The 18,826-nt window shown below is 48.2% G+C and overlaps 4 protein-coding genes across 7 annotated transcripts; 3 read left to right on the top strand and 1 right to left on the bottom strand.

Moving 5' to 3' along the window:
• The first annotated feature begins 9 nt into the window (after positions 1–9).
• On the top strand, positions 10–6,321 carry slc1a8a (solute carrier family 1 member 8a). 2 transcript variants are annotated; one of them, XM_068319849.1, is made up of 12 exons: positions 10–697; positions 2,134–2,213; positions 2,369–2,584; positions 3,130–3,188; positions 3,281–3,323; positions 3,404–3,611; positions 3,706–3,805; positions 3,898–4,131; positions 4,215–4,409; positions 4,501–4,635; positions 4,720–4,822; positions 4,948–6,321. In XM_068319849.1, the coding sequence occupies exons 1-12, from the start codon at positions 187–189 to the stop codon at positions 5,110–5,112; spliced, it is 2,049 nt and encodes a 682-aa protein (XP_068175950.1). In that variant the 5' UTR covers positions 10–186; the 3' UTR covers positions 5,113–6,321. The 2 variants fall into 2 exon arrangements, with proteins under 2 accessions (XP_068175950.1, XP_068175951.1); XM_068319850.1 differs by lacking the exon at positions 3,130–3,188 and having other exon boundaries at positions 17–697.
• A 487-nt stretch (positions 6,322–6,808) lies between these two features.
• On the bottom strand, positions 6,809–11,406 carry zgc:113223 (uncharacterized protein LOC541424 homolog). The gene is made up of 8 exons (XM_068319857.1): positions 11,239–11,406; positions 10,342–10,399; positions 10,060–10,184; positions 9,905–9,979; positions 9,646–9,741; positions 9,435–9,563; positions 9,186–9,347; positions 6,809–9,092 (listed from the first exon to the last, which is right to left on the bottom strand). Exons 1-8 carry the CDS (start codon positions 11,389–11,391, stop codon positions 8,949–8,951), a joined length of 942 nt encoding a protein of 313 aa, XP_068175958.1. The 5' UTR covers positions 11,392–11,406; the 3' UTR covers positions 6,809–8,948.
• A 174-nt stretch (positions 11,407–11,580) lies between these two features.
• reep6 (receptor accessory protein 6) lies at positions 11,581–14,877 on the top strand. The gene is made up of 6 exons (XM_068319858.1): positions 11,581–12,078; positions 12,840–12,933; positions 13,097–13,235; positions 13,694–13,862; positions 13,939–14,081; positions 14,418–14,877. Exons 1-6 carry the CDS (start codon positions 11,946–11,948, stop codon positions 14,430–14,432), a joined length of 693 nt encoding a protein of 230 aa, XP_068175959.1. The 5' UTR covers positions 11,581–11,945; the 3' UTR covers positions 14,433–14,877.
• Positions 14,878–15,153: 276 nt separating this feature from the next.
• Positions 15,154–17,131, top strand: c7h19orf25 (chromosome 7 C19orf25 homolog). 3 transcript variants are annotated; one of them, XM_068319864.1, is made up of 3 exons: positions 15,154–15,331; positions 15,745–15,915; positions 16,384–17,131. In XM_068319864.1, the coding sequence occupies exons 2-3, from the start codon at positions 15,774–15,776 to the stop codon at positions 16,563–16,565; spliced, it is 324 nt and encodes a 107-aa protein (XP_068175965.1). In that variant the 5' UTR covers positions 15,154–15,331; positions 15,745–15,773; the 3' UTR covers positions 16,566–17,131. The 3 variants fall into 3 exon arrangements, with proteins under 3 accessions (XP_068175965.1, XP_068175962.1, XP_068175964.1); XM_068319861.1 differs by having other exon boundaries at positions 15,736–15,915; positions 16,384–17,127; XM_068319863.1 differs by lacking the exon at positions 15,154–15,331 and having other exon boundaries at positions 15,342–15,915.
• Positions 17,132–18,826: the final 1,695 nt, after the last annotated feature.

The following is an 18,826-nucleotide window of genomic DNA, read 5'->3' as shown; positions in this document are numbered from 1 at the left end:
GTCTTAAAGGAACAGTCCACCCTCAGGTGTGTTTCCAGAGCCCCGCCCTCAGGTAAACATTGTAATTACGGTTCGGATCCAGCAGGTGGCGCCAAAACGCCACAGGTTATTCTGTTTCCCGCCTATTGGATGAGCGCATAGACGCGCACACGGCTTCACGTGTTTGCAGGCTCCTCCCACACCACGATGACATCACAATGTGCTCGTGCGTGCAAATTGATGCCCATCGTGCGACAGCCGTGCAGAACCAACCTGTCCGGGTCCCGCAGCAGGACCAGCCCCCCCCCTCCACCTGTAAGCCTCTTAGCGCCGGTAACGGGTCAAGGCGCGCCGCTCCGTGACCCGTTAATCCCCCCCGTGGAGGGGCTGAGCTCGTCTTTGGCTCTCGCCGCGCTGTCACCCTGCCAAACGCAGCAGGAGGAGGACCGAGCCGACGCGGGACGGCATGGAGGAGCTTCTGCTACCGAGAGGCGAGGAGGAGGTGCGCTCCGACCACAGTTCCTACGTCCCGGGAGAAGCGGGGAGCGCCATGGGGGGCACGCTGAAGACCTTCCTCCGGGCCACCGTGAAGGACGACTTGGGGAGGAAGATGAGGAACTTCCTCAAGAGGAACGGGCTGCTGACGCTGTCGGTCATCGCCGTGCTCACCGGCTGCGCGCTGGGCTTCATGCTGAGAGGAACTCACCTGTCCACTCAGGTACGGCTCACCTGTCCCCAAAGGGTCCGCTCGGGGGCTTTCAGCCTGTTTTAGCTCCTAGTTTTGTTTGTTTTGGGGTTTTTTTGGTGATCACCTGCCCGGCTTCTAGTGATGCATTCAGGGCGCGTCAGGAAAATATAAACCCCGCCTCTGTTAGAATTACTAGAAGGCGCGTTCTTGTTCATAAAAATGTGCTGTTGATGCAAAACACCTGTCATTCAATTCAGCGATCGACCAGATCAATACATCGATTATTACAAGATAATGATCAATTCTTTGGATGTAAGTGAAGTTTGTTGTCACGTTTCAGGTGGTTGATATATGATGAATTAAACATCTGCAGGTTCTTCTTCTCTGCTCCTGAGAGGCTCCCCAGCATTAAAAGGTCCCGAGTGTTAAAGGGTTTGGAGGCGTCACCCGTCACGTGTTGTGTTCGCAGCCCTGAGGCATTCACATGGAAGCTATATTATGAGTTAGTTAGTTAGTTAGTTAGTGGGGAACGGAGATCCGTAAATCAAAGCACAAGGTGAGATCAAAGGAGACGAGAGTAGGTCCAGTGTAATTTATACTGCGTGTTCCTGCGTTTGTGTCCATGACCGTATTGATAATCAGGACCATAGTAGCCTTTGATCTTTCTGTTCATCCAGTTCACTCTCCTTGTGCTTTGATCTATAGTTCTTTAGTTAGCATACACAGCTTTCACTTTGATCTACAGTCTTTTGTAACAAGAAACAGCGTTCACTTTGATCTATGATTCTTAGTGACATTATACAGCCTTCACTTTGATCTACGATTCTTAGTGACATTATACAGCCTTCACTTTGATCTATGATTCTTAGTGACATTATACAGCCTTCACTTTGATCTACGATTCTTAGTGACATTATACAGCCTTCACTTTGATCTATGATTCTTAGTTACATTGAACAGCCTTCACTTTGATCTACGGTTCTTTGTTAAAGGTGTACGATATAACTAACTTATGGAGGGTCAAACACAATTGTAATATAGATTATTAACTATTATCTGGCTCTAAGTATGCTGTCACATACGTCTGTTAGCATGCTAGCATGTATTATATTCACCTCTGTTAGCATGCTACCATGTATCATACTTGCATCTGTAAACATGCTACCCTTTATCAATCTCAAGTCTGTTACAATGCTACCATGTATCGGCATGCTAACAGTTAATCTTGAGATCAATGAACGTGACTCTCAGAAACAAGCTAAGCTAACATTAGCATGGGTCGACACTTAGGCTGAGCTGAAACACTTGGAAGGCTTTCGCATTGGTCGAATCTGCCAATCACGCAGAAGCTAGCAGCTAATTTTCAGCCAATGGCGGCCCCAGGTCAGCGAGGGGGTCCGGAGCCGGTTGTCAGCCGTCGCTCTTATTTTGAAAGGATGTGTGACGTGTTGCGTCTCTTTTGTCAGGCGAAGATCTACTTCTCTTTTCCTGGGGAGCTGCTGATGAGGATGCTGAAGATGCTCATCCTTCCTCTCATCACGTCCAGGTAGGCTTCACGAAAAAAAACCTCAGGTCAGGTGGTGCAAACCTGCTACGACCATGTTTCACTGAGAATCTCCAAAAACTGTTGTCATGGTAACAACAAAATACACCTGAGCTGAATCCTCGCTGCTGGTTGGCTGACGTCCTGCTTCTCTGCAGTTTGATGTCAGGCCTGTCGTCCATGGAGTCGAAGGCGTGCTGCCGGATGGGCGTCCTGACCGTCACCTACTACCTGTGGACCACCTTCATCGCCGTGGTGGTCGGCATCGTCCTCGTCATCATCATCAAACCCGGCGTCGGGACGGAAATGGAGAGCAACCGGCTGGGAGGGGGGCCGGTGATGACCTCGGCCGACGCCCTCCTCGACCTCATCAGGTGAGCCTCCACAGGTGAATCAGCACAAGACACAGGTGAATGAACTTGATTAGTTGTTTCATGATTTAAAGTGACGGTGCCGTGTGAAGCGGCCAATCCGACAACTTTTGCCGTCAGTCAGCTGATCGATGGTGAAAACACAACAATCCACTTACAGTCGGCTGAGCGGCGTATTTTTAGTAATCCTGCCAGATTACCCGAGTCAGTGGCGATGCGATGATCTGTGCTGCGGCACGTTGGCACGCCGCACTCATCACCTCACGAGCAGAAGCGTGACCATTGTCATCCTCCTGATGACTTCTGACCCCTGTAAAGGTCATGTGATCTTAAGGCGTGTTCTCCCGCTCGCCGTCACGCGTCTGACGAACATCGTCGTTCGTTTAGTGATTCAAACATCACACTGGAGAAGTCGTTCCTCCGCTTACAGTGCTGTTTGTTTGTTTGTTTGTTTGTTTGTTTGTTTTTTGCATTTTTATCAATGTGATGAAAACTCAGCTAAACTCTGAGGCTCAACTTCCTGTCTGGGTTGGGATTACCAAATCCAGTATAGATTGCAGATTGCTGTAGCGAGTCTCCGCCCCTTCATCCACCCGTCCTTCCTATCGTGAGTCTCCGCCCCCTCATCCGCCCCTGTGATGACATCACCCGTATAGTTCTGTGACAGAACCGGATCTCAGCGTCTTCCTCCTTCCGCAGGAACATGGTTCCGTCCAATCTGATCGAGGCCACGTTCCAGCAGGTGAGACCCCAGAGCGAACGCCGCCTCGCCGTCCCGACACCCCCAACTTCCTGTTGACCAACCCCAATGTCTCCCTCCAGTACAAAACAGACCTGGTTCCCATATTCAAAGTCCCGACCAGAACCGTCCAGCCCAACTTTGTCTACGTCATCCCCGACGAGAACGACCCCAAAGGTCAGACGGTGTACCTGGAGCTGACTCCGCCCCCTGAGGTCCAGTACAAGACGAGTCCCGGCACCAGCCAGCAGATGAACGTCCTCGGCATCGTCATCTTCTCCGCCACCATGGGTGAGCAGAACGCATCTCCCGACCCAACGGATTACACGTGTGACCTGGGTTCTGACGTCGCCATGACAACCCCCTGTGCGGTTTGTCGTTGCAGGTCTGTTGCTGGGCAGGATGGGCGAGCGAGGAGCGCCGCTGGTCAACGTCTGTCAGTGCATCAACGAGTGCGTGATGAAGATCATCAACGCCGCCGTCTGGTGAGACACAAACAGGTCGGGGTTTGTCTCCATGGCAACGCCAGGACCCAACAGGGTCATCAATGTTGTTGTTGTTGGTTCCGTCCTCGCAGGTACTTCCCCTTCGGAATCATCTTCCTGGTGGCGGGGAAGATCCTGGACATGCAGGACCCGAGCACCCTGGGAAAGAAGCTAGGCTGGTACGGCATCACGGTGCTCGCCGGCCTCTTCGTCCACGGACTCCTCCTCCTCCCGTTGTTCTACTTCATCCTCACCAAGAAGAACCCCTTCTCCTTCATCCGTGGGCTGCTGCAGGCCATGGTGGTCGCCCTGGCAACCTCATCCAGGTCAGAGTCCAGGGGTCTGGATGGTCTGCCGGTTCGTTCGTAGTTTGGGCGGTGTCACGACCTTGATGTCTTGCTCTCTTCAGTTCCGCCACCCTCCCCATCACCATGAAGTGTTTGTTGGAGAACTGCCAGGTCGACCGCCAGATCGCCCGCTTCGTCCTCCCGGTGGGCGCCACCATCAACATGGACGGGACGGCGCTGTACGAGGCGGTGGCGGCCATCTTCATCGCTCAAGTCAATGACTACGAGTTGGACTTTGGCCAGTTGGTCACCATCAGGTAAACCAGAACTCCTAGCGTGTCCAGAAGCTAAGCTAGATGCTAACGGGCTAGCGTGTAGCTGATATGTCCTCCTCTGTTTGTACGGTAGCATCACGGCTACAGCCGCTAGCATCGGCGCAGCAGGGATTCCTCAGGCGGGCCTGGTTACCATGGTGATAGTGCTGACATCAGTCGGCCTGCCGCCAGATGACATCACACTCATCGTGGCCATCGACTGGGTCTTGTAGGTATCAGATGCCCGCGACCTCGGCGCGAGCAGAGGTTGTTTCTGATTGGTCGGTTTTCTGAACGCATTCCCTCTCTGCAGGGACCGATTCCGGACGATGATCAACGTCCTGGGCGATGCCCTGGCGGCGGGAATCATCGCTCACCTGTGTCGGAAGGATTTCCCCATCAGGGAAACGAGAAAGGTTCGTGACCCGAGACATTATGACATCACATCTGACCTCTGTCAGACTCCGTTGTGGGCTGTGGTCACTGTTGCCAGGCAGAAAAGTCCATCAGTAACCAAAGTTTGTGTGCGTTTCCTCCCCAGCACGTCCCGTCCTACGGCACCCAAACGCCTCACAACCACGCCCACAGCACCCACGTGCCAATGACAGAGTTCCACTCGCACAAAGACGGTTTGTTTGAGATGATGGGCGACTCGCCCGGCGACCGACACGGACACACCGTCTACTACAACATCTGCCAGGTGTGATCAGACCTGGGGGGGCGTTTCCAGAACGGGAACCAACCAGAAGATGCAGTCGGATCACCTGACACATGCTAATCATCAAGCTAGCTTGACAAAAGCAAAGAGGAAAGAACCGACTCTCAATCTGCACCAGAGGATTATGGGATGCATCGGTTGATTCCGCAAATGAATGGAACCAAACGAGCTGAAATGGGAACGCCCCCCTGTCCTCTGGGGGCGTGGCTTATTATAGAGCGATGACTGCAGCCTATCAGAACGGATCGGTACGGCTGGTACCGGACCGCAGCACCCCCTATCTCTGAAAGCTGGTACTGCATGATGGGTCACAGGTTGGTTGGTTTGTTGTTTGTTCCACTAGGATCACTAGACCGTAAACCGAGCTGCGTCTCTTTAGCTGTCCGGTGTCATGCTGGTCCAGAACCCGGTCCTGACGTAGTTGAACCGGCCCGTCGTTGCCCCGCCCCTCATCTGTTCAATAAGCCTTTGATCAAATCTGATTGGCTGGTTTTCTGAACGCATCCAAGTGGCCTTCATCTTCATCGGACCAGACCTCCTCCTCCTTCTTCTACTGTCTCGTTTGTATCTGACGGCATGCTGGCATGCGTTCAAACTGACTTCCTGTGAAGTCCTCGTGCTTTACTTCCTGCTTCCTGTTTTTTTGTTGTTCAGTAAACAAAGTGCTGTCGGGATTATGGGATGTTGTTCACTGCAGCTAACCTGAACAGATGGTTCCGGTTTATCTCTCGCCTCTCATTGGCCTGAACGTCCAACATGGAGTAGTTTACTTTCTGGCTATTTATTGATCCGGACTCACAGAATCCATTGATCGACCATTTTTTGATTGATCGGTTTTGTGTGGGTTTCATCTGAACATTTATTTCTGTTTTTATCTGTCAGGCTTTTGAAAATGAATTCAAAGAGAGGCAGAAATCCGTCTTCTTCTTTAGTGCAGGCATGAAAACTGGAACCTTTGTGGTGACTTTCTATAAATCAAGTGCTCCTTTATCGTCTGTAGACGTGATGTTTTAGGCTTAAACGTGTAAAAGCCGCCTTAACTCGACGTGTTTGTATCCACTAACCTCATCGTTCCTCTGCCAACGCGCTCCATCAGCAGCGACATCCAAAACCATTCATCAGTTTGTTTTTTTATATGAAACATTTTTGTTTTCGTGTTTATTTGAATTTGTGAATAAACTTTATTCCTACGGTGATTCAAAACACGTGGATTCTCCAGTGTTTCTCAGGACAAAGCGATTCATGTTCATTGGTGTGTAGCCTGGTTTAGCATTGCCTGGTTTAGCTTAGCTTAGTTTAGCTCCACATTAATTCATACAGTTCAAACAAAAAAGTTAGAATAAAGAACAGAATATTCATTTGTTCATACATTCATATTTATGTAATTGAATTTATTTAATTCATTGATATTTACATTAATTTATGTTTAAAAGTTTAGATTTTTTTTAAAATATTAAAAATTTAATTTTTTATTTAAAAATTTCCTAAAAATTAAAAAATTACATTTAAAAAAAAATTTTTAAATTTAAATTTAGATTTAAAATTTTAAAATAAAAAAATTCAAGATTTGTGAAGTAGCTTTAAATCCACTATAAATAACGATAAGGACACTTAATGACACGACTAGTGACGCTGTTGCGTTATTGATAAGCCCTTTAATGATTACCAGTCAACTCCTGTGTGATGTGGTTAGCATAAAGCTGTTAGCCTCATTGTTAGCCTTTGTGAAATAAACAGTGCTGAAGCCCCTCCCCCAACAAACAGGAAACACATGCATGCGACCACGGGCCTCCAGCCGCTGCTATTTATACACACCCACATTAATCCAATCAGGCAAGCGTGAGGAAGCACGAGACCTGAGGCCTGTACCATTAAGCTGGATTACGGCTTAGCGAGAAAACTTCAGGCTTAACCCTGGCTTTTCGGTACCATAAAGGTGGCTGACTTTCTATCGGGCTATGTGGTCGCGGTAACCTACGCTGAACACCTAACCTGCCCAGGAGCAGGATAAGTTCAGGATAAGAGCTCAGCGGGTAAAACAGCCCCACCTACTGACCAATCAGTTCTCTTGAAAACGGGCCGTCCGTTTCATGAGAACCCGGTGGATCTTGGTGCACAGCTTGTGTGAAGAGCGCTCAGGCAGAGAGAATATTTAGAGATCGCTGTAATCCGTTTGAATTGCCTGAACTGTACGAAAGGTGGAGGTTTTGGGGAGAGGGGTTACATTACATCTGTCAGCTGCTGGAGCCTCACATCAGTAATGGAACGCACCCCAACCACGCGCTGACAGTCCCACACAGTGTGCATTGCACTGAGGTTCTTTGCCACAGTTAATATATTTCTTAGTGATGTTCGTAATTATTATGATGTCCTTAAATCCCTCGTTGGATGGGTCACAAGCAAGACACAGATAAAATGCCATTAATCAATTATTTGTTTATGGATTGATTGATTGATAGGTACTTTTATGTATTCTGTTGGCGATGCTGAAAACCTCTGAAGAACACAGTATGTAGAGCTGTTCATAAAGTCACGGGGGCTACAATCACATGCCATAACGAAAAATGTGGTACACACATACATTTATGGAACACACAGATGTTACTGTAGTCAGATACACAAGTGCAGTCATAGTGGGGCAGTAATATTATAATGGCACTAACTTCCTCATTGACGCAGTCGGCGATTTAGTGCCATCAATCCTTGCGCCGTTTGGCAGCTGCAACTGTGTTGCTTTTTGCCTGGATTATTGATTTGTATTGATCGTATTTATTATTATTGTTTGGTCCTCCGTTGTGAAATACGCGGCTCGGGCCGGTTTGTTGCATGTTTGTGATTGGTCGCATGCAGCAAACTCCGCCCTTTTTATGTGAGCGCGCACAGATCTAGAGTGGACAAGCCTGAATTGAATTAGTGAGTTGATAGCCGGCTTTATGGTCCCGAAAATCCGGAGTGCGGATGTCTGGGTAAGTGAAGCCAGATAAGTAAGAGGAAGCCCAGCTAGGTTCATCAAACTTTATGGTACAGGCCTCAGGTGCTCGCCACGGAACGCTGCTGCAGGTGCGTCAGACGCTAATCCAGCACCACAGATTAAAGTCACAATGAAGACTCCACGAGTGGCGAGGAACAACGGGGATTAACCAGGATTACAGACTGTTTCATCCTTGTGCACAGAAACCAACAACAGGTAATGTTACATACTGTTGCCGTGGAGGTTTAGCTTAGCTTTAGCATTAGCATGGTTTAGTTCAGCACTAATAAGTAGGAGAGGCTGAGCAATAAATACCGTGTAATTGTTGAATAATTTAGTGTTTCTACTCGGGCACTTCAGAAAGATTTCTACTTCCTGTGTTTTTATACTGAATATTTAACAGACACGTCTCTATAGTTGATGACACATAGAAATGTGTCAACAACTATAACCCAGTAATGCAGTATATTCTCATTAGTACTCGTCTTTTGAATACTTGTATACTTCAGTATGAATGAAACAATCTTTACCAGAATCAGGTTTGGTGTAGTTCGCCCTCCGGCCTCTAGGGGGCAGCAGCACATCAGACTTAAAGACGTCTCCAGAATTCACTGATGCTTGTAGTTTCAGTATCAACAATAATAGTATTTATTGGTTGTATTTTACAAACTGGTTTAAGAAGAATAAATTTAAAACTTTAACTTTTGAAATATTTCACATTAAAAGCTGATTTTAAAGACAGCCTTCACCCTAAACGGTGTCCTCCATTGTTTCCTCTTCAGCTCTTGTCCTTGTTTTAAGGAGGTGGTGTTTAAGAACACCTTGTCTTCACGCCCGTCCAGAACCAGGACCTTCAGTCATCATCAAAGTCAGCGAAAGCCGGGTACCAGTAGCTGTCCTTCCTCACGGCGGCAGCTCTCGCTGAGCTCTCTTTCTTCTGCTGCTGGACCTTCTGAATCCTGGAGATCTGAACCGCGGCCAGAGAGATCATACAAACCTGTCGGAGGAAAGCCCACAAACATCTGGACCAGAACCATGGGACCTCCGCAATGAGGTCACGGTGATGTCCCGGTGATGTCACGGGTGTTACCTCCAGCAGCAGCAGGCCAGCGGTCAGTCCAGCCACCAGCAGCAGGTTGTTCTTGGCCCACCAGATGATCTTCTCCAGGCAGCCGATAGTGAAGACGTCCTGACCGGCCGGACCCGCGTCCAGCTGCTGCATCCCGTAGCCACACATGGTGTTCAGGACCGTCTGCAACAGAACGGATCAATCAGGACCAGAACTTCATGATTATTTCCTGACAGAACCTTTGGACCCCAGGAGTTCTGAGGTTCTCACCTGGTTCTGGACTGGAATGCAGCAAGAGAAGGGAACCCCACAGGCCTCCAAACTGGGATTGGTGTCGGAACACTCAAAGTAGATGTTCTGGTTCCAGTCCTTGTACCTCTGAACTCCACAGCACTGAAACTACAAACACAACTGACCCTGAATGCAACGCCACCGGCGGAACCGGTCCCTAAAGACCTGCCTCTCATGTCTGCATCTCCACCTTCTTCTGGATGAAGTCGATGGCGTTCTCCAGGTCCCGGTCCTCCCTGTAGCGCACAATAGCCTTCATCATCAGCTTCTCCGTCCTCTCCATCACCTGATCAATGACATCACCAACAGCGCTGTTGTCAGGCTCACAGTTTGATCAGTTTTGATTAGCCTGACATGTTTGTTCTAGTCTGGTTTTTTTACAGGAAGACCTAAACAGACATCCAGAGGTTAGGTCGGTTAGATCGGTTAGTTCGTTAGATTGGTGTTACCTTGTCGGTGAAGACATATCCAACCACGCCGGCGGTGACCTGCAGGATGAGGACGGTGGTCAGGGTCCCTACGAACTGCAGGAGCAACCACAGACAGTGAGAACTCTATCAATACACAACGTCTGATCGATCAGCCGATCAGGGATCGATCGTACCGCCTTCAGCAGACAAGTGGCGTTCCGCAGCGCCCCAAAACATCCCAAGAACGTGATGAGGAACATCAGCGAGCCGACGACAATCAGGAGCAGAGCTGGATCCACTGTCAGTGTGTCAACCACATCTGCAACGACACGGAGAGATCGGCCATGGGAACCGGAACCGGTTATTATTTTGAAGAACTTTATCCATAAAGATGCAAAAGATTCAGGATCAGAGGATGTTATGGTTTGGAAAGGGAACGTGATACAGTTAGCGTAGCGTCATAGCATCGGACCAACCTTTCTCCTTGGCGATCTTGGCGTAGATCCCCACGGCGGTGAGGATGGCGCTAACAACCTGCAGTCACACAGAAATACACCAAGGGTAGAAAACGTGAAGCTGACGCGGTTGGATGGAGCCAATCTAGCATATTCCCCCTGCTTCATGCTAAGCTAGGCTAGGCTAGGCTAAACACAACCTATAAACCAATTTGTGCATTGGAAGAACAGAAATGAAACCAACATCCATCTGAAACCTTCACAAGATCTGTGTGGCTGAAAACATGTTATAAACACGTCGTTTTATAAACATGTTATAAACATCATTAAAATGTTAGGAACATGTTACGAACGTGTTACAAACAGGTTCTAGCAGGTGAAAACATCCCAAGTTCGACAGGAGGAATGAATGTTTCCCTGCTTCCAATCAAAGAAAAACAAAAAATAAAGTTTGTGAACAAAGTTTGATTAGTTGTGATAAAACATGTCAAATATATCTGTGGCTCTCCGCCTTTTCTTTCTCTTGATGATTTTTCTTTTGACTCATTTGTTTGGATCAAGAATATTGTCCAGGTGCCACCGACATGCTGGCACCTGGTGGCGCGGAGGAGAGTTATATACGACTCCACCCGCCATTAGAACCAGATTATACCACCGCAGCTCGACAATGGCATCTTTTAGACCAATTAAGATAAAATGGATGACTTCTCGCGTCACACCTGAGGTTCTGTCAGGATAAACCGCAGCACAGACGTAAGAAACAGCACTTCAGAGGTCTGTTTGAGCTCGCAACTGGGTCAGGTTTTCACATTAGATCTTTGAGAAATGGTTCAGAATTCAGGTTTCCTTCTCTGACGTGGTTTCAGTAAAACCTTGTTGTGCAGCTGAGAGTTCTGAGAATGTGGGCGAGCGACTCACCCAGAAGAAGTAGCAGAAGACGAATAAAGTGTACTTGATGGTTCGGTATCCTCTCATCGCTGCCGTCTGCTGCAGGTTTGTTATCTGACAGCCGGAGGAGGCGTGTGACGGCCTGCAGAGCATTCCAGCTGTCAGCCTGGAAACACAACACATCTGCTGCTGCAGGACCCCCCCACACTAACACACCCCCACCCCACTACCACATCCCCACCACACTGCCACGCCTACACCCTGGCCCGTGAGCACCCCCCATAGGCTACAGCAGCCAGAAGGGACTGTGAGAAGGGGTGGAGCTTGTGTGAAGAGGTGGAGCTTGTGTAAAAGGGTGGAGCCTGTGCGAATGGATGGAGCCTGTGTAAAGGGGTGAAGCTTTGTAAAGGGGAGGAGCATGTGTGAAAGGGTGGAGCTTGTCAAAAACTACAGGACAGAATCTAGAGAAATGAATCTTGCAGGAGATCTCAGGTGGGCATCCCATAATTGTTGTTTCTTTCTAAACAGCATTCCATTTTAGCTGCTGCAGCTCCGTTGTTTGGTTTGGACACCCTTCCTTCTCCTCCTCCTCCTCCTCCTCCTCCTCCTCACCCTCCTCCTCCTGCTGCTGTGTAAGCAGATTGGTCGGGTCAGAGGATTAGACTCTCCTGTGGTTCTGTCCTCGGCTGCCGGTCTTCCTCGGACCCCCCTGCTGTTTTTGGACCCCGCTGAGGACCATGGGTCTGCTGGACTTCCTGTCGTCCATCAGAGAACGAGCCGACAAGTTTCTGAACGAGAAGAACGTGGTGACGGACTTCCTGGGGAAGGTGGAGGACAAGACGGGGATCAAGAAGAAGATCCTCGCTGCAGGTACACGGAGGTCATGTGACCACCTTCTGGTCATTCTGTCGTTGTTTGTTGTTGTTGTTGTTGTTGTTGTTGGGACTTTCTGATTGATGCTGTTGATGGAGTTAACAGTTAATTACTAGAAGTACTCAAAATTCATGAGTATTCTGTTACTTTATAACCAGTGACATCATCACTGTGGTAAAAACAGACAAAATTCTATCATGACATCATCAGTGAATCAGAAACAGACAAGATTCTGTCGTGGATAATATAATTGTAGATTCAGTTAGCATCCAGCTAACTGAAGAAGAGTCAGAATTTCTTCATCAGACTGACATCCCTGTAAGATGATTGGCCGCTGTGTGCTGGGGGCGTGTCCCTGTGTGACCCCTCAGCTGTATGGAGTCATTGATCAGGTGTGATCAGTGCGTTCGACCGGAGCGGCGCTCCATTCACGTCACGCTGCTGCTCAGACAGTGGACCGGTAACACGCTACCATGCTGTCGGGGTCATCAGGTGCTCAGTGGCCCCGCCCTCCCGCACTCAAAGCAGATTACCACGAGCAGACCAGTCTCCTTGTGTCACCCGCCTCATAAGCTGATCAAAGACAGGACACATTCCACTTCCTGTCTGACAAGCCCGTCGGTTCTGAGCACCCATTAGCACCAGGATCCTGGTGGTCGTTGGGACCGCCCCCCTGCCCCGCCTCCTCAAAGACGTGTGTTTGTTTGCAAACACTGTTCTTGTGTGTGTGTGTGTGTGCGTGTGTGTGTGTCATCCAGGCGCCGTCTCGCTGACAGGACTCTACCTGGTTTACGGATACGGCGCGTCCCTCATCTGCAACCTGATTGGTTTCGTCTACCCAGCCTTTTACTCGTGAGTATGGTGGGCGGGGTCGAGGTGATGGGGTCTTCAATGTGGGCGTGTCCCATTCATTGTTTGCTGGTTGAATTTTGCGTCATCTCGGAGCAAAGCAAACGTTGCCAGAGCATTGCATGCTGGGTTTAGTGGACTCACTGGAGCCGTTTCCTGTCTGCAGAATCAAAGCCATTGAAAGCACCAACAAAGAAGACGACACCAAATGGTTGACCTACTGGGTGGTGTACGGCGTCTTCAGCCTGGGGGAGTTCTTCTCCGACATCTTCCTGTACTGGTTTCCATTCTACTACGCTTTTAAGGTGAGGGGACCAACAGCCAATGACCATTTGGACTGGAGCGTCCCCATGTCATTGAAGCTCCTCCCACTCTTTCTGGTAGACGTCTGGTCTAATGTAGTACTTCCTTGTCTGTGTAGGTTCTTGTGTTCCCTGGTTATCCAAAGCTGTTTGATTCAATCCACTGGGGCTCATCCAAGGGGCGTCTTCAGTTCTAGTGACTACAACAACAACTGAAGAAGCCCGTTGGTTGAGAGGTGAAACGTCTTCAATCAACTTTCTTAAAGTCCAGTGGATTGATTTAAACAGCTTTGGGTAGTTCTTCCTCCAACTGGGAACAAAAGTTTTCCCCCTGAAATCATAATTTTTCAACAAATTAGAAAACACTCAAGCGTGAGGCAACATGGTGGCGGCGGGAGATTAATCGGCTCAGCTAAGAGTATGATGTAACTGTGTTGTATATCTCTCCTGTGTGGTTCTAGTGTCTCTTCCTGTTGTGGTGCATGGCCCCCATAACCTGGAACGGCTCCCAGGTCATCTACAATAAGGTGGTTCGGCCCGTCTTCCTCCGTCATGAGGCCACGGTGGACAACATGGTGAACAACCTCAGCGGGAAGGCCATGGATGCCGCTGAGAACCTGACCAGAGAAGGTAGGTCCCAGCTCAGGTACGGGTCACCCACCCGTATGAGGCGCAACCGGAGTAAGAATCCCTTCCCTGTCTTCAGTCCTGAGCACTCTGATGAAGAATAAAGTTCTGGTGACTCCAGCGCCGCCGGTCGCTCAGTTGGAACCGAAAAGTTTACCGAGTTCGTCGCCAGAGAAGTCCCCATCTAAAGTGGGTCCATCGCCGCCAAACGAGCAGCAGCCAGTACGTGAGACACTATTTGATGCCCAGCTAGTCCAAAGTCAAGCTTAGCATTGTTAGCATAACTTGAGGTCTGTGCAGTCCCTGATTGATGGCATCTTTCATGCTAACACTGTTTGATCTGAACACCTCTGTTGGGTCAGGATCTAAATCAAAACAGATTAACCCTGGTCTGTCAAGAACTTGTCGTCTTGGTCTGGACAAGATGGATCCTTACAAACAGTTATCAAGTGTGTTTAACCAGTTTGAAATAAGCAGGAACCTTGATAGGCTAGGCTAGGCTAAGCTCCTGTTCCTGTGTTCTGAGCTGAGAACCAAACTTCCTGTGTTCTGTTCCAGCCTTTCCTGGGTTAACCAATCCGTCTGTCGCTGGTCCGACTCCAGCAGCTCCTGTTGTTTCCTGTTCAGTCGTCCAGGTAGAAGATGGGAAGAAGATGGCGTCTCAGTGAGGAAGAGGACCAGAACTTCTCCTCCTTCCAACAGACTGGTCTCCTCCCTACATTTTTACCTTACGTTCGATTTTAAACCCAATCTGTAACGGGACACTTTGGGCCAAGAGCTCTACACACAGACGCTGATTTCACAAACATCTTGGTTTTTACTTTTTTTAAATTTGATGATTTGGGAATTTTTCTTTTAGATCAGAAACAGATCAGTAAATAAAACTGACCCACCAATGTCAGGCTCCAGAGTCCTGGTTCTGTGGTTCCCCGCCCCGGTGATGGAGGAGCTAGACAAGTTAACCCCGCTTCATCTCCGTCAGGCGTTGGCCTCTTTTTTCATTCCATTTGTTTCTATTATTTATGTTATTTATTTATATGTTCTTTCAAAACATGAATAAAAAACAGAAAACATGAATGTGTTCATGACCCTGATTTGACGTTTACTTTGTGCTAAAATAAATAAAATGAAGTTAAATTAAATTATTTAAATTAAATTATATTGAATTAAATAAATAAACAAACAACTACATACATAAATAGATAAATAAATAAAATAAAAATTAATGGCTGATGTCCCAAATGATGACGTGTCAAGAGGGCGTGGCCTCCGAGCGTTCACGTCTGCGTGATGACGTCAGGATGAGCCCTTGAGGACCAGGGCTTGTTTTTAGCCCCTCGCTAGCCTTAGTTAGCGCTGTAAAGCAGTTTTTCTTCAGCTTTCCGTCGCCAATTTAGTCAGTTTTCGTTACTGGAAGTAATCTAATTACCCTCCGAGACTCGTTCCTGTTTCCCAGCCTGACGTCTAATCCGGTAAGAGCGACCAGCAGCCGCGTCCGGTCCACATTCAGACAAAATGCCGAACTCCGTTTGACATGTGAACATTTAAACTCTAAATGATGGCAATAAAAAACAGTAACGCGTTTTTTTGTGTGTGTAACGTGGTCACGTGGATGTTCCGGTGTTCCTGTTTGATTCGGCTGACCAATAAATCACCGGGAAGCAACGAACTTCTACTTTCAGACCGATTTAACCAACTAGTTAGCATTAGCTTCCGTCCGGACCTGATGACGTCAGAGAAAGGGAGCTCCAGTAGCTCGAGCTGTATTTCCTCTTCTGTCTGTGTTGAGTGTGTTTGATGTATTAACGCTGCACGCGGGTGAGGAGTGACGTCATATCGATCACTGATCATTAATATATCCGCCGGTCACGTGGAGTTCTTGCAGGTCGAGGCTGAAGCTGGACCCACGGCAGCATGAGCATCGGATCAAAGACCAAGAAGAGGGTTGTCCTCCCCAGCCGTCCTGACCCCCCCAGCGTGGAGCAGATCCTGGAGGACATCAACCAGGCCCCCCCCAACGACCCGGCCTTCAGCATCCTGGAGCAGACCGGACCGGGTGAGTCCGCAGGGCCCAGAACCCCCAACCCGGGGTGTCATGTGACCAGAGATCCGGTGCAGAGGTTCTCCTGTGGTTTACCGACTGGTTCTCCTGTTATTTACCGACCAGTTCTCCTGTGGTTTACCGACCTGGTTTTCCTGTAGTTTACTGACTTGTTCTCCTGTGGCTTACTGACTGGTTCTCCCGTAGTTTACTGACCGGTTCTCCTGTAGTTTATCGACTCATTCTCCTGTGGTTTACCGACTGGTTCTCCTGTCGTTTACTGACCGGTTCCCCCGTGGTTTACCGACCCGTTCTCCTGTACTTTACTGACTGGTTCTCCTGTGGTTAACTAACTGTCTCTCTTGTAGTTTACCAACTGGTTCTGTGGTTTACCGACTGCTTCTCTTGTAATCTACCGACCCGTTCTCCTGTAGTTTACCGACCGGTTTTCCTGTGGTTTACCGACTGGTTCTCCCTCCTCAGACCCGTCCCGGCCCTCAGACAGCAGCGTGGAGCTGAGGTTCCAGCAGTGCCGTCGGTACCTGGAGCTGAACGAGCGGCTGCAGGAGGCCCGGGGGCGGCTGCTCCAGCAGAGGGAGGAGCTGCGAGCTGCGGGGGAGCAGCTGGAGAACGACATAGCAGAGGTCAAAGGTCACGCTCTCTGATTGGTAGAATCTCCTCTCCTTCTTTGTCCGTCTCAGAGGGCCCAGCTCAGCTGAATCCGAAGCCGCCGCCGCCACAGTGCCCTCCAGCCAGGCTGATGGTGCTTCAGAAGCGTCAGCTGACCTTTGACCTCTTGACTGGATTGTGCCAATGCCGATATTAGAAGAAGTTAACTGACGCCAGCTAATATCAGCAGATGCTATCTAAAGTTAGCAAATTTTAGCGGACATGGCTGCGTTCCAGCGGATGCTCATACCACACTGACTTAATCAATGGACAGAACCGTTCAATCATCAATCGTTTCATATTCAATACCTTCAGACAAACAGCAACGTCAAACTGGACAGTTGGTAAAAGTTCTTTTGAATCGTGGACTAATCGGACCTTTATCTGAATATGTTAAATATATTTGCCAATGATCAATACATGAACGTGATCGATCTATCAGGCCCGTCACCCTGTTCATGTGTGGGATATCGATGTGTTCATTGTGTTTGTAAACAGGATGTTCATTAATCTGTCGCCTATGTTTGGTTTATTTTATAAAACTGGAACTTATAATGACTAAAAAACATTAAAGTCGGGTGTCGGATCTGAAAAAACTAACCATCCTGGAATTCATGACAAACTAGTTCAGAATTAAAAATTTATTTTCCATTTTGAAGCAAAGCCGAGAAAAAATTTCATGGCACACGTCACTTTTTATTGGATGAAAACATTTATCATGACAAACTTCTTTCACCTGCCTATTTCACATGGCGCCGTGCACCTGTGGCCTTGTTCGCTGGAAGGGTGGGACTTGCTGCAGGTACAAACACCTGACCTAACTCCGTATTCAGTTGGTGAAGAACAAGCTCCTTTCAAAACAGTCGGTTTGAGCTCCAGCCAGACGTGAACAAGGCCGCCGGTGGTGGTGGTGGTGGCGGACAAACTTCCAGGACCTCCAGTGTGTCTCAACCTGGTTTTTCTTTTCAGGGCTGTTCATTTTTTCCCCTGTTGCTAAAATTCAAAAATTTGTCTTTCAAGACTTGAGATTCAGTCTGATTTATGGGAGATTTTAATTTTGTGAAAAGATCATCAGTAATTCCAGGTTCAGATTTCCACACTCTTCCCCTCTGAAATTATTTTTGAGCAACTTCAGAAGCTAAAAGTGTTTGAAACAAATTGGTGAATGTCATCGATGTAGAGTCGGTTATATTTCGGACCACTGGGACTTTAAAGGCAACAACATGCTGGGTGATGTTTTTAAGGATAAACAGCCCCTTGACTTAGAACAGTGTGGTTCCATCTAGAACCCTGCAGTCTTCGTTCCACAAAGGGGTGATGGTAGGAGTACAGAGAATACTATTGTCTTTATATTCTTCTTGACCTATCACTAAAAGCACAATTAAGCAGGTATTAATAGTTTGTGCCCACCCATCAAAGGATCCGGTTTTATCGTGACAGGAAGTGCGCAACAGCAAGTGTCTGAATCTAGTAGCAAACACAAATGTAACGTAAACGCCTTGTGCTAACGGAGGTGCCGTTCATCTAGACTGATTGTTCATTATAGGTCTTTGCAGCACTTGAATACAGTTAGCAAGCAATGCTGTCATTGGGCGTCACTCCTGGCCGCTAAACTTGTCTTCCCGAGTCCTCCATGTTTACATGTGTACACAGCCAGGGAATATATGAGCATGCTGTCAGGGAGAAACAGATTCTTCTGCCCACCAGGAAGCGTTGATTTTCTATATCTGCAAGTTATTTACAAAAGTGATCGGAAAGCGTGAGGAGAGATCAAAGGCGTTCCGAATCAGCTGATGGTTTAAACGACGGTGACGCTCACATCACAAGCCCCATGGTTCGGTTGCAATTCTTGTTCTGAGTGGTTCAAAATCTTAATCCCTTTGACTCGTGTCTAGATGTGATGTGAATACCTGTCTGCCAATCAGCAGTCATGTGACTATTGACATGTTTTGACAGGAGTTATCTCCTGGTGCATAAACCCAACTGGATGCTAGCAGTGAACATATGTAGTCAGCTGGCTTTGGTGGATGCTGAACACCAATCTAGGACCATGACAGTAATGACTACACTGAGGTGACGTGGACTTCTTGGGAAAAACCACAAATGCCACAAATGAAACATGATTAGAAAAGATTCTACTTTTGTGTTCACACAGTCCTGAAAAAATGAAAGATGGGTAAAGAAAATCCGAACTGAGTCGCTTCAGCCGGGTGATGTGAATGTAGCACAGAGTTCAGTAGGTGTCGAGGGGAACACT

The sequence above is a fragment of the Antennarius striatus genome, chromosome 7 (genome assembly GCF_040054535.1).
Source record: "Antennarius striatus isolate MH-2024 chromosome 7, ASM4005453v1, whole genome shotgun sequence".
Classification (NCBI taxonomy): Eukaryota; Metazoa; Chordata; class Actinopteri; order Lophiiformes; family Antennariidae; genus Antennarius; species Antennarius striatus.
This window is presented reverse-complemented; position numbering and strand designations above follow the sequence as displayed.